This window comes from Miniopterus schreibersii (assembly GCF_964146895.1).
Source record: "Miniopterus schreibersii genome assembly, chromosome: 9".
Lineage (NCBI taxonomy): Eukaryota > Metazoa > Chordata > Mammalia > Chiroptera > Miniopteridae > Miniopterus > Miniopterus schreibersii.
This window is the reverse complement of record NC_138118.1, coordinates 73719280-73734869: the sequence shown is the minus strand read 5'-3', so window position 1 is coordinate 73734869 and position 15590 is coordinate 73719280. Positions and strand designations below refer to the sequence as shown.

Genomic DNA, 15590 nt, shown 5'->3' with positions numbered 1-15590 from the left:
GGGTCTCTGTCCTGGAAAGCCTCAGATGTGAATCCTCAGCAGGAGAATGTTAAGGTGGTGTGATTTCAGGACAAGCCAACTGACTTAAGTTCTAATAATGTATACGTCACAGCAGGAGAAAACTGATCGGCAGCCAAAATTGGGGAAAATAAAGAACAAGCAACTTCAGTTTTAATTCCTATTTCTAACACTAATGAAAAATGTATTCATTTAGAAATAAACTGTCCTGAGTACCTGCGACAATGGAAATGCCACTGTGACCTGCACAAGCTGGGTCCTGCCTTCATATAGTTCCCAGAGCAGCAGAGGGGGAAGCAGGGAAGCAAGACAAGTGAGAGTGAACAGAGCCAGGGTTAGGGAGGAACAAAGAGCCATTTATTGGAGCTGGAAAGCGGGCGAGACTCCTCAGGCATGTGAGGCCTCAGCCGAGCCCCAAACAATGAAAAGGTGTAAGAAGTAGATGAACATTCCGCACACAGGAAAATACTGAGCAGAGGCCCGGGAAAGAGACAGTACATGCATTTGGAAGAACAGAAGGAAGTTTGTCGTATAGCAGGGAGCTGGTAGGGGGGAGGGAGAGACAGTGCGGGAGAAGTAGGAGCACAAGAAATGAACAGCGGGCTCTCTAAGGACTGCGAGAGAAACGGGAAATCACAGAAAGGTGTTGAAGAAGAAATCATAAATATATTGTATTTTATTTTTAAAATTTTCTGATGGCACTGTGGAGGAAGAATTGGAGAGGGCCAAGAAAAAGGTCCAGTCAGGAGAAAATGGTAACCGAGCGAAGGCAATAAGACTAGAGAGACACAAACAGATGTAAGAGCTGTTTAGAAGTTAGGAGAGACCAGACTCAATTGGGCAGACTAGCATAGCGAGTAAGTTTTCAGATGGCTTGGGTTCGAATACTGACTCTGCCACTTACAGGGACAGTTACTTAATCCTTTTGTGCCTTAGTCTCCCTTTCTGTAGTGTAGGAACAATAATAATAATGTCCACTCATGGGATTATTATGAAAGGTAAGTTAATTCACAAAGTACTTAGGACAGCTCATGGCACATGATAAATACTCAAAAAAATATTGTTTATGGAGTGTAATGGCTCAAAACTAGAAACAATTGTCCATTAACTATGGAACGGGATGTGGTAGAAAACAGGAGGAAAGAGTCAAGGACCTTACAAAGGATTCTGGCTTGGACAAAGGGCACAGCTTGGAGCTGTGCTGGTTATCTCCTCGCTGCATCTCAGCTCCAAATCCACTCTTCATTTCATGCTCTGAAATAATGGAGATGGACCCAGTAAGCATTTCTCCTTTGCAGCTGGCATTTGGCTTTTTCAATAAAAGGTACTAGAGGGGTAATGCAGGAAGAAGAGACCCAGGCCAATCCCTTCTACTTTTTCCCGAGTGTGAACTTGACCAACATAACTTGCTCCTTGCTTCTCCCATTTCTCAAAAGTTTGGATCTACTGACCACAAAAAAAGGAAGTTCCATCAGCAGTTTGCAAAGAAACAATTGGGAAGAGAAATGCATTAAGACCTCAGGGAAATTAAACCCAAATAATCCAATAACAGCATCACAAAATTAACAATAGACTATGAATTGAATTAATTGTCTCCTACTGTGGGGATCCCTGACTACCACAGACCAAAATAAATGAGGCCAATGTTACCAGCTGCCTTAAGAGAGGCCCTGGCAAGTGTGACTTGGGGTACCCAAGAGTTTACCCACTGTTGTTTTCAACTGATTTAGTCTTGAGATCTACACTACAAAGAAAGGTCTTCACTTCCGCCCATCTCGTACCTCAGACTATGTAGGTTGGTGAGAGAGGCTAACAGTGGTACAATCCTTGACACAAAAGGTACAACTTTATGACTCAATCTGTTGTGAATTCACCTCTAAGTGTCTGCGTCTAGAAGTAGGGAGAGTGTTGGAAATCAATCCGTGGAAGGTCTTTTTCTCCTGAGAGGGTTGAATGGACAGGTAGGCGGGAACCAGTAACGATTTCTCTAGAACCTAAGCAGTCTAGTGATAGGTGGGTCTTTAAGAATACCAGTCATCTGCTCCAAAAGAGACCCTCTATGGCATCTCAGTAAATAAGCATTTATTTCTGTAAATTCCTCTCTTATGCCACGATGTCTCTATGCCTGTGGCAATGTGAGGTTACATAAATAATATGGGCAGGGGAGCCACAAAATCAGCATGTGTGTGACTTACCAAACCTCTGCTGGGGTGCTTAAGGGCTTTGAGGAGGAAGGTAGGATGTGGCATCTCATAAAAACAAAATCCCGATGATTTATATAGTTTTGCCAAATAAGGCCCACAGGGCAAATACAAAAGGCCTTGGACGGCCTCCAGCTCCTCCCGAGACAGCCAGTTTGTCAAAATGCCTATCACATGGCCTTACGCACGCCCTTCACGCTACAGTTGACATTTGCTCCTGACACTTTTTCATAACCAAACAGCATTTTGCAAAAAGTTAATTAATGGCATTTTATTTGGGTATTATATGACTGAGAATTATTTTCACATTTTTTTAATCCCTTCATCTTTTTCATGCAGCCCTTATTTTCACATTCTTAATTTTGCTTGACATTTTGAAAATAGTATGCCTAATTCTTTTGTGTGGCTAAAAAAAATTTTTTTTTATGTGGCTAGCATGTATTGAATACTATTTTTTCCTTCCCCCAAGAATTGACGCAAACACCGAACTGCTTTTTGTTTGAGCTTGGAGAAATAAAGCATTCTGTGTGATTGGAATCTTAATTGCTATGGCCCCAAACTTACCTCATTAGGAGCTCCTTTTTAATGAGGAAAATTATTTTCAAAGTTAATGAATTTGTAAGCAGAAACACTGCTGTCTTCCAGAATGAACTGCCCACATTCCTTACATACATATTTTAGTTAAACACGCTAATGAATGTTGGTACTTAAAACATGTGGGATTGATTTCCCTGGTAAAGCGAACTTCCCTTTGTTTTTAGACAGTATAAAAAGACCACAGTTTCCCTTCTTATAGACATCAAGCTGCACATACAAGCTTAATTCCGGAGTTTGGATGAAATGGAAGTTATTTCATCAAACAATTCGTTTTATTGACCTTAGCCACTTCAAGCTTGTTAACACCAAACATCTTCTGTGCAGATGAATTAACGATGTCCAATCGTCACAGCGAAGAAAATTGTGACGAATGCTCTGAAGCAAGCTCTTTAACGCTAACATGACCCGCAGTAACTGCATATTTGTCCGGAGTCCACGGCTTTTGTGCGGGGTAAGGGAGAGTTCGTTTATGCTGTGCTTTGTGTCAAACTTCAGCATTCCCGTGACAGTGGGTGCTGACTCGGAATGTGTGACCCAGCAGCAAACAGCCCAGCCTCTTTGAAGACAATGTAAGTACGGGGTAGGAGACCTAGTGAGCACAGGGTGCTGTGGACGAGCTTCAGTGGACTCAGAGGTACATGGTTATAACAAATAGTTGCAGAAATCAGACCTGATACTATTGAGCTGGACATTTGAACTGTCTTCAACTACAGGCAAAAAACATGGCATTCCGATTTCCCGTGTAGCAAACACAAGCTCGTAAGTCTGGGGTAAATCTAACTACCATATTTATCCCTGGGTGGTGGAATTGCAAGCTATCTTTATTTTCTTCCTTATGCTCTTACATATTTCCCAAATCCACTGAAACGAGTATATACTTTTACAATCAGAAAACAATCATTTAAAAATCTTTATATGGACAAACTTTCATGGTTAAACTAAATGTAATTATACGGTAACAGTATTTTAAGTGGTTTCTTTAAAGTTGGTACATTACTGGGGCAGTAACCCACAAACTAATTGGTGCTTTACTTAAAATGTAATTTATGCACTAATAAAGATACAATCCATTTCTTGAGAAATGCTTTTAGACTGGAACTCTGAACATGAACCGGTGAAAAGAAATCCAGGGGCGCCTCCTCCGCCTGTACCCCGAAACCTGCTAGCATCTCTGTTTCCATGTATCCACCACTGTGGCCTTTACAGACAGGGAAACAAGGACATCAAGAGGCAGTGGGAGGTTTCTCTGAAATCAAAATATAAAAATATATGAAATACTCCATAAACAACATGAATCAAAACCCAAAACAGAATAACTGCAGTGAAACAAACTTTTGTCTCACTTCAATGCCTCATTATGTTCCTGCTGTTTGAACACATTGCTGTGTTCACTCTCTAGATTATTATTTTATAGTTGTCGTGCAATAGTCCAGGGACAGAGAAACTAGATTGCTTTCAGAAGCTTAATGCAAATTATTTATTCAATTATTCTGCACATGAAAACACACACTTTGTTTAGAGCTTTAACAATTCTACAGATTAAAGTCTGGATTTAAGTTCATTTCAGGTTCAAATCTATTGCTTACAACAATAATAAATCATTTTCATGGTCATTTCTAATGATAGTGTAGAGGAGACCTTAAAAGGGAAAGGAAAAGAAAAGAAGTTTCAGCTTTGAAGAATTAAAAGATTGGCGTCCGAAACACGTCAGGAAGATGAGCACACCTGCAGTCAACATAATGCCATGCTCAGCAGCCAACTTGACTTTGAGACTTGGGAGGCCCATGGAAGAAGAAAGCACTGGAGCAATGGCCATCCTGCCCCTGGGATTTGGAAGAAATATAGAGGAAAGCATATTGAGGCCTGTTCCTAATCTGCCCCAAAGTTCTGTGAGAATAGCAGCCCAAAGTGTCACCAAGACACAGAACGATGTACTCCGAGAGCCCATGCATTCACCATCTGCCAATGAGTTGCTTTACTCCACGACCTTCCAGCCCTGAGAAATCCAGAACTCTGATCAAAAACACCCACGGTAGATACCTGAAAACCTGTGACACTGCATGGCCAGTTATGTACAGCTGGTCCAGAAACTATAAAAAAGATTACATCTTTTCAAAAGAAGTTCGTAAGAAAGTTAAGTTTCTTAGAAGGAAGAAGGCAAAGACCCTGGGAAATAAATATTTATGAATTGAGAATTATAGAAGATCAGCTGTAAAAATGACTATAAGGTAATGAGATGACTTCTCCTCAGTGCCATATGGGCCATCTCATTACCCTATAGCCTCACACTGAGTAGAAACATACGGTGACACTATTGGGAATTTAAGTTTATGACATTGCCCAACATTTGACCTAACATAATAAGCAGTCCAAAAACAGTTGTCTGCAAGTACAAAGGACACCAGTTCTCAAATTCAGAAGATTTTCCTCCTCAACTTTAAATTTTTTTCTGGATCTCTACTCATAAATAATTTGTTATTATAACTATCATTTCTATTAATTAATAGAGTATTCATAGAGTATCTACTATGTACAAATCAGAGTGCATACTATAAGAGACTCAAAAACAAATAAGCTACCTACATATTACTTTCTAGTAGATAAGAGGCAGAGTTCAGTGCTTACCAGGGTGGAGAGATTTACTCCTGGTTCCCTGAGGATGGTACCTCCCACCACTGCAGGCCCCCTCCATGCAACTCTTCTGTTTCCCATGACACCTTGCAATCCCCAGGCTGGCCTCAGCCCTCACCCTGGGACACAGGTACCTGCTCCACTCATGCCCATTTATCTTCTGGGGGTCCTCTCCAGTGAGACCCAAAACAGCTTCTCTTTCCCAAAGCCTTTATCTGTTCACCTACAGCTCACCCTCCACACTGGAGGCCTTCCTCTACTCTGCCACCCCCAGATGCTTTAGCTTTTTGGCCTGGAATTGGGCACCAGTCCTTTGTTTCCTTCAACCACATAGAACACAGTTCCTCATCCTATGGAAGCCCCTCACTGGTGATGGGTGAGAGACACAGTAATCATCAGACACCTGGGCAGGGGTAAGGGGCATTCACAGCAAAGTGACAACACTCTCCAAAAAAAATCTCTTCATAAACCCAAATCTTATCTGTTAATAGTCTCCAAGTTGGGGAGGGAATTGAGAATTAGGAACCACTTCTCAATCGCTTTCTTCAGAATGTCTGCAAATGGCCCTGGCTGGGTAGCTCAGTTGGTTATAGCATTGTCCAGATACACCAAGGTTGTGAGTTCGATCCCCAGTCAGGGTACATACAAGAATTAACCAATGAATGCGTAAGTAAGTGGAACAACAAACTGATCTCTCTCTCTCTCTCCTCTCCACCCCCTTCCTGTCTCTCTAAACCAATAAATTTAAAAAGTCAGGTGATCTTGCCTTGGGAATTTCACATCTATTAGATTTTGGTGTTTTAGTTAAAACTTCACTTTTGACACCCTTTGCAACAAAGGTAAGTCTCTCCTTATAAGGAATGCTTATAGCTGCTAAAAATGATTATTTCTCTGAATCATTACACACCTAGGTACATTTTTCTGGGGAGAGAGTTTGGGGTTCTGGGGTTAAATTCTCATGGGGGTTTGCGATCCCATTAAGTTCAAGAATTATTGCAATAGAAGATATTTTTATTTCTAGAATTATTTTAAATTAGTATCTTACTCAATTTATAAATGAATAGTATTATCTGATTGGCCATTAAAGTGCTATGAACATAGTGTCAAATTAATCAGAATCACTCAGGTGGTTTAATCCAACCCTCCCCCAAATACCAGCTTTTTATGATAGTATAAAATAGAAGTGAGCTGGTAATTATGCTCTTTCCCAGGATCATCCCCCCAAATATCCTCTCTTCCAACACTTCCCTTCCCCAAGGAAATTCCACGTGGATTGGTCCTGTCCTAAAACTCAGGCAGCCTGTAAAGGCGAGTGCAGTGCAGGGGCTTTGGGGGAAAGCTGGGGATGACACATGTGATATGTCAACGCTTTTCATGGAAGGCAACTTCCACGTGACCTCAGGCCCACATTTCATACATCACACTATGACAGTGACCTTGAGAAACACAAGAAGGGGAAAAAATGTACTGACTCGGGGACCAATTTCTCAGTGAGAAAAATGAAAGGTCAGTGTTCATCTAAGTGTGACCAACAAATGAAATGGGCAGGAAAGGTGAGAGCGCTTGGCCTCTGCTGTGTGTGTGTGTGTGTGTGTGTGTGTGTCCCTTTTTCCCTACAGATCTTCCTGAAGACGTTATGTGACACTTCTCCTTTGGATCTTATCAAACTGCAAGTTATTCCTAGAAACACTCACTTTCACATTTCTGCACCTTTATTCATTCCAATTCCCTCACCTCAAAGGCCCATTTTCTGTGAAAATCCTTCAAGACCCAGTTCAAATTTGGATGCAGCTGCATATAACAGAAAACCTAAACAGCATTGTTCTAACCAAGTAAGATCAGTAGCCTCCCATATGAGCCTCAGCTAGGAATCGAACCCACAACCTTTTGGTGTACAGGATCACACTCCAACGAACCAAGCCACGGGGGCCGGGGCCAACCAAGTAAGACTTTTTTCCCTCACATAAAAATGTCTGAAAGGAAGCAGTGCTGGGCTGGTGTGGAAACTCCACAGTCACCAAGGATCCAGGCTCCTGCCATCTTTCTACTCCACTGTCCTAAGCACATGGCTCCCCCCAGGCCATCACGTCCCCTTCCAGCCAACAAAAACAAAGGGACGGGCAAAGGGGTGCTCTTTCCCCAAAGGCCCTTTAAAGATCACCATCCAGCATCTTTCATGTCATTGGCCAGCCCAATCGGCAAGTGAAGCTGGGAAACATAGTTTCTCTGTTGGACACATTGCCCCGGCCACTACTACCCCGGCTAAAAGCGCATGGATCTTGGATGGACAACCAGACGGTCTGCTCAGCCTCTATAAGCTCATTTCCTTGTTATATAAAATATATAACATATTTTAACTCTTTCTTTCAGTAGGCCAAGGTCAACACTATTGACATTTCGGATAATTCTTTGTAGTGGGTGGCTGCCTTGTGCCCATACGGTATTTAACAGCACCCATAGCGTCTACCCGCTAGATGCCAGTAGCACCACCCCTCAAATGTGACAACTGACAATGTCTCCGGACATTGCCAAATGGGTCCTGGGGTGCAAAATCCTTCCTACTGAGCAACCGCTACGCAGGCCGTCCCACTCTTCTTTGTATCCCCTCCCCAGCTTAATAAAAACAGTGACGATTTACTGTTACAACTATGTGTGTTTCAACATTTAATGCTGTTCTACCCATTTCTGTTACGCTCGTTTTTGTGCAGGAGAACTGAGCTCAGAAAGAACGCTCTGGAGCTAACAGGGGCCCACTGAGACCCCCGCGACCCCAGAGCTCGCGCTCTCCGCCGCCGCTGTCCTGTCCACCGCGACACAGCCGTGTCCCATCCAGCCCTCGCGCCCGTTAAGCATTCACGGAGCATCTGCTGAACTAAGCTTTAAACAGAAAACATGAGCGCCATCACAGCCTTCCTCGCGGCCTCCTCCCCATGCATCGTGGCGCTTTCCTCTCATGACCTAACTCTCGGGTGACGCATCTACTCCTCTGTCACTTAGGGAGCGGGGATGCTCTGCCCTTTGTTCTCTCCGGAGCACAGAAACTAGCACAGGAAAGGGGTCGAAGCGGGAAAGCGCGACTAGGATCAGGAGTGCAATTAAATTATAATGAGGGTAATGTCGAATTAATACTCTTTGTAGAGGTGGAGACGTAGTATTTAATCCTGAAGAAAAATGATCTCAAAAGTTATTTTACTTCTTGCCAGATTTCCCGGCATTACTACATTATGGTTAATAAAACATAAAACTACGTGTCTTTCTTAAAATATGCAATAGTGCTAATTAGCTACAGCAACGCACCTACATAATTTTCAAACCACGCTTTTTTTTTTTAATTTATCTTTAATGATTTCAGAGAGAGGAAGGGAGAGGGAGAGAGAGAGAGACATCAATGATGAGTCATTGATCGGCTGCCTCCTGCACACCCCCTACTGGGGATCCAGCCCACAACCCGGGCATGTGGCCTGACCGGGAATCGAACCTCGGCCTCCTGGATCCTAGGTCGATGCCCAACCACTGAACCGCGCCAGCTGGGCTCAAATCACTTTTTAAAATAACATGTAGCTTTTCCCTTATAATTTAAAGCACTGAAACGTAACCTACGTTGCAAAATTGCTTTTAACCACTAGAGGGCAGAAAATGCTCCACATTTGTACTAAACTAATCTTAAATTCTTTGACCAAAACAATAACCACCACAACAAAAAGTCTCTAAGATCCTCTGGTGTATGCTGTACAATATACTGTACATGTAAGGCTCAGTTAACAACTTAAAATTTTAAACTAACATACAACCCCCTAAATTCAACAGTTTATCAAAGGCAGCAGTAAAATCTCATTTTTGCAGCCTGAGTCTAGCTGTGAGTCAAGGAATTTTACCATCAGGGACTCAGTACATCCTCAAGGAAAGGCAGAGTACTTAAACAGAACAGAGCAAACTATGCTTGAGAATCAGTAAGGTTCCTTCTATGTTAAAATATCTGCAATGACATGCAAAGGTTGTGTTTTCTATAAGACTGAAATAGTCACTGATTCTTTAATTTCCATGTGTGCCTTCTTTTACCACAAACCAACCGTAGATCCAACTATGGCGAAGATGCTTTGGGTTTCCTCTCACTGTATCTTTTTGACCTAATTAACTTTTTGTTTCCATCCCAATTAAGCCATTTGCATTTCAGTAGCTAAAGCATTACTTTGTTTGATTAGAAAGCACAACCTCTTCACTTTTTCACTCTCATTAATTAAAACCTATCGTGGTAAATTAAGCCATTTGGATTTCAGTCTGGGTGGGTGACATTTTAACAACTGCCCCTTCAACCTCCTCTCTCTGTCAGTCCTGGCCATGTCCTCCATCACAGGACAGCGAGAGGGCAATGGTGGAGCAGGCGTGGAGCCAGGGTCACGCATCACTGAAGTCGGCGATTTCTCTGATGCATGAGCCTTCCACTTGCCAATCAAACCTTTACCTTAGAGGGTTATGCATGGCCTTACCCAAGACACTAAATCATTTCTGAAGTCTTGTTTCTTACCCTAAACAAACCTGCCTTCCCGCCTTTTCATATCTATGGGCCCTTTTCACTCTAATGCTAATAAACACAGCACAGTGGTGCAGAAAAGCTGGGCGACTGGACAAGGTAGCACTGTGAGTTCTTCTGGACTAATGAGAGCAGTGGACTTTTAAAATCGGGGCCAGTCAGAGGAGAGAAAGGGTTCTGTATCGTTGCCTATTGGTGGATTAAAGACTTAAGTGTAAGACTCAAAAACGTAAAAATTCTAGAAGAAAACATAGGCAGTAAACTCTCTGACATTTCTCTTAGTAATATTTTCTCTGATATAGTTCCCTGGGCAAGGGAAACAATAATAATAATAATAAATGGGACTACATCAAACTAAAAAGCTTTTGCACAGCAAAGGAAACCATCAACAAAACAAAAAGACAACCGACTGAATGGAAAAAGATATTTGCCAATGACACATCTGGTAAGGGGTTAATATCTAAACTGTATAAAGAACTTACACAACTCATGCTCTGTCAGGGGGTTAGCAAATTAAAGTAGCTACTATGCAGAACAATACGGACGTTGACCAAAATATTTAAAACAGAGCTACCTATGACCCAGCAATTCCACTGCTGGGCATATAGCTGAAGAAATTCAAAACACTAATTAGAAAAGATCTGTGAGCCCCCGTGTTTATTGCAGCACTATTTACAATAGCCAGGATATGGAAGCAACCTAAGTGCCCATTAACAGATGAGTGGAAAAAGCAGCATTACCTATATACAATGGAATATTACTCGGTCATAAAAAGGGAATGGAATCTTATCATTTTCAACAACCCAGAGGGTATTATGCTAAGTGAAATAAGTTAGACAGAGAGAGACAAACACCATACGATGTCACTTACCGTGGAACCTAAAGAACAAAATAAATGAACAAATAGTAGAAATCGACCCATAGATGAAAAGAACTGAGGAGAAACAAGATGGCGCGTAGGTCACAGCTGCCCCCGCCGCCTCCCGCGACCACATCAAAATCACAACTAAAATACAGAACCACCGTCACTCAGAGGCTCCTGAGATCTGGCTGCACAGAAGCCCCACAACCAGGGAGCTGAAGCAGCACCGAGCCCGGCAGGAGGGGAGGAGACGCAGGCGGATCGGGGCTGAATCTCAGAGACGCGGCCGCGGGCCCACACCCGGTGGCGCAGTTGAAACCCGGAAGGGAATCCCGGCGACGGCGGTTTCCCGGAGGAGCGAGGGGTCCCAGCCCCACAGCAGGCCCCCAGCCCAGGGCTCCAGGCCAGGAAGAGACGTCCCCACAACTCCGGGCTGTGAAACCAGCGGGGACTGTCGCTGAGGGTCGGAGGCTGCGGGAGCCCCAGCAGCTCCTCTAAAGGGCCCGGCACGGACTCGCTCGGACGCTCCCTCTGAGCCCAGCGCCGGGCAGCAGCCGGAAAGGACCCGGGACACTCGGGGGGAACTAACCTGCCTGAGATCCGGGCGAGAGGCGGAGGGCGGCTTCCTCCCGGGCAGAAGGGCTGGCGGAGGCCATGGCTCCTGTGGCGAGTCCTCCCCGCACACAGCCGGCAGGCAGGCGCCATGTTTGAATCGCCAGCACCTGACTCGCACCTTTGGCCCCGCCCCGTGATTCCCGGAGGCCCCGCCCCCTCCCCACCTGCAGCTCAGCCAGGCCATTCCCAGGGGCTTTTCTGTGCAAGGGGCCTCTCGAGCCTCATGCTTAGGACTTTCCTAAAATCTCTCAAGCAGCAGCTGCCCCATACGGCTTGATAAGCGGCCCCAGGCCTGGCACTAGCGGCAGCTGCATTGGCTCATAGCTTGGCCTCTCCTGGGCTCCTCCAAGCCCAGCACAAGTAGCAGCCAACTACGGTTTGCTGAGTAGCTCATGCTGGGTGGCCCTGGGCAAGGCGCTGGCAGAGGCTGACTTTGCACCTCCCGGGAGGCCCCAGAGACAGTGCACCTGGTGGTCAGACTCGACCACGCTGGATTACAGCCCTACCACATCCACGAGTGACACACTCAAGGGGCGCACTTGGTGAACACCAAAGCTCCGCTGAAGCAAATTCTGCTCCATAGGGGTGTCTCCAGCACAGCAGCTCTCTGGATGTAGTTGCAGCTGGTCCTCACAGCTGATTGGCCTGGGGGTCAGTTCCTCCCAGGGATGCCAACAGCAACCAAGGCTCAACTACAACAGGACAGTGCACACAGACCACACAGGGGAGCACCTGGAAGGCCCAGCTCAGGTGACTGGGGAGGCTGAGCCACTGGACCCTACAGGACACCTACTACACAAAGCCACTCTACACATTCCTGGAGACATAGCAGCTCTACCTAATACATAGAAACAAACACCAGGAAGCAGCCAAAATGTGGAGGCAAAGAAACATGTCACAAAGGGAAGAACAGAAGAAATCTCCAGAAAAGGAACTAAATGAAATAGATCCAAGCACGCTAACAGATACAGAGTTCAGAATAATGGTTATAAGGATGTTTAAGCAGACTGTTAGGGAAATAACTGAGAATACTGATAACATAATAAAGTACCAATTTGAAATGAAGGCTACACAAACTGAAATGAAGAATAATTTACAGGGAATCAGCAGTAGAGGACACTGAGAATCAAATCAGCAATTTGGAACATGAGGAAACAAAAAAACACCCAACCAGAAGAGCAAAAAGAAAAAAGAATCCAGAAATATGAAGATAGTACAAGAAGCCTCTAGGACAACTTCAAGGGGCCCAACATTTGTATTATTGGGATCCAGAAGGGGAAGAAAGAGACCAAGAAATTGAAAACCTATTTGAAAAAATAATTACAGAAAACTTCCCCTACCTGGGGAAAGAAATAGACTTACAAGTCCAGGAAGCACAGAGGGTCCCAAAGAAGAGGAACCCAAAGCGGCCCACAGCAAGACACATCATAATTAAAATGCCAGAGGTTAAAGACAAAGAGAGAATCTTAAAAGCAGCAAGAGAAAAGCAGTTAGTTACCTACAAGGGGGCACCCATACAACTGTCAGCTGATTTCTCAACAGAAACTTTGCAGGCCTGAAGGGAGTGGCAAGAAATATTCAAAGTGATCAAAAATATGGAACTACAACCAAGATTGGTCTACCCAGCAAAGCTATCATTTAGAATTGAAGGTCAGATAAAGAGCTTCACAGATAAGAAAAAGCTAAGGGAGTTCATCACCACTAGACCAGCACTACAGGAAAAGTTGAAGGGTCTTCTTTAAGAAAAAGCTAATGAACAAAAGAATCTGATGAAGTAAATAAATCCAGAGACATTGACGCTTGCAACAGACAATCATATTTCAGAGGAAAGAGGGAAGAGGGGTGGAGGGTGGGAAGAGATTAACCAAAGAAGTTATATGTATAACCCATGGACACAGTTAATAACAGGGTGAAGGCCTGGGAAGGGGGTGGGAGGGAAGTGAAGGGGATCAATTGGGGGGGGGGGGAAATGGGATACCTGTAATACTCTCAACAATAAAGATAAATTTAAAAAATATACAATATAAAATAAAATAAAATCATAAAAATAAAAAAAAAAACAACTGAGGGTTGCCATACAGGAGTGAGGTTGGAGAGCTGTGTGAAAGGGGTGAAGGAATTAAGATGTACAAATTGCTATTTATAAAACAGTCACTGGGATATAAAGTACAGCACAGGGAATATAGTCAATAATATTGTAATAACTATGTATGGGGCCAGGTGGGTCCTAGACTCATTTAGGGGGTTACTTTGTAAATTATATAACTGTCTAAGCACTATTCTGAACACTTGAAAGTAATATAATGTTGAATGTCAACTATAATGGAAAAATTTTTTAAAGGCAGCATGCGCATGGTAGGCACACTGCACCTAGTTACACCATATTCCAACTGCAGGAAATCAAAGACACAGAGAAAATCTTGAAAGAAGCCAGTGGGGGAAAGAAGCCTTACTCATAGGGGAACAAGGATAAGAATTACATTGATTTCTGTTCAGATGCCATGAACGCAAAAAGAGAGAGGAGTGAAGTATTTACAGTGTTGAAAGGTGAAAAAAAACCCTAGAAAACTGAATTCTGCAAAATTATCCTTTGAAAAAGATGGGGAAACAAATGCTTCCTCTGACAAACAAAATTAAAGAAAATTACACATCAGTAGACCCGTGTTGCAAGAATTTTAAAAAGATTTCTTCAGAGGGAAGGAAAAGGATACAGGTTAGACTCCCACATCTACATGAAAAAGGAAGAGTATTAAAAAAGGAATAAATGAAGGTCAAATAAGATACTTTATTTTACTTAATTGGCCCAACAATTTGCTCAAAATAATAATAGCAACAATGTACTGTATGGTTTTAGCTTATGAATAAGTGATATAAATGATAGCAGGAGAAGGCAAAGGAGAGAGGAAGACAAAAAAAGAAACAACAGAAAACAGTAACAAGATAGATTGCATCCAAATATTTCAAAAATCATTCTAAATGTCAACAGTCTAAATGCATAAATTAAAGGACAGAGATTGTCATAAGGAATAAAAACATAACACCCAGATGTACATTGTGGACTACAAACCTATTTTAAAGACATAATTATTTGAAAACTAAAAGCCGCTTGGGGCGGACATTTGCACCCTTTACTGGAAGAGGGTGGAAGACATGAGCAAGGAATTGGAGAGAAGCACTTTTCTATAGAAAGGAGACCGCCTCCTATGCGAAAAGGGCTCAAGAAAACTGGAACACAGCCACCTCTGCTGAGAGAAAGTTCAATGAGTTAAGGAAAGAAAATGATTGCAACAGGCAAGTGCTGGCCAAGGTTGAGTCCAAGTTCCAAGCTTTCTCAGGTGGCCCTTTTCCTCCACAGAGGACAGGAAGTGTCAGGGGATCCCCTGGATGGTCAGGCCCCCAGCAAGGAGGAGGGTCACTGCAGCAAGAGCTCAAGAATCCAGGGTCACCTGCACGTTTGACTCAGTTTCCACAACAGCTGGGTCCCGAACAACCACAACTACAGCGGGACATCTGCATTGTTTTCTCTTTAAGTTTGATCTCTTTTTAGTTTGGCTACTGTTATTTAATCATTGCTACAATTCCTCTCATTCAACTAGATACAGCATTATAATTTTGGGTTAGTATTTTTAAAATCCTATTGCAACATGTCTCTGGGGTCTCTTCTGTAAGAATTTACAAGAGAAACTTGGACATGAGAGTGCATGTGTTGTGTACCTTTGCCACCCACCTGCTCTAAATCTGGGGCCCTTACCATTTAGACTCCAGGCGGTAGTGAGGCAGGTGGGGAAGCATGGGGAGCACAGGTCCTGGAATCCAAGAGCTTTGAGAAACTGGATTATTTGTTTTGGGAATCTTTCCAGTTCTTGCATCATCACTTTTTTCTGTTCCACTAAATCATTCCCACTAGCAAACTAACATGCTGCAATATCTCCCATTTTTTACAGAGCCCTCCCTTGGCCCCACATCACCTCCAGTTTCTGATCTCTCTGCTTCCTCACCTCCCTTTTTCACTCCAGTCAGGGTCAGGGCTGAGGTTAGGGTTAGGGTGGTGTATGGAAAGTACTGGAAAGCTGGATACTCAGGGCTGGGCCGATAAGGTTTTTGGGTCTGTTTTTTTAATTCAACCTGTCTCATG

The 15590-nt window shown here is 43.5% G+C and overlaps 1 protein-coding gene across 1 annotated transcript; it reads left to right on the top strand.

Annotated features, from left to right (window-relative positions):
• Window positions 1-3059: 3059 nt before the first annotated feature.
• Window positions 3060-4816, top strand: NPVF (neuropeptide VF precursor; the record flags this gene model as incomplete). Its single annotated transcript, XM_081146984.1, is given in 3 exon segments — window positions 3060-3078; window positions 3081-3214; window positions 4463-4816. Coding segments are annotated over 3 exon segments (507 nt in total).
• Window positions 4817-15590: the final 10774 nt, after the last annotated feature.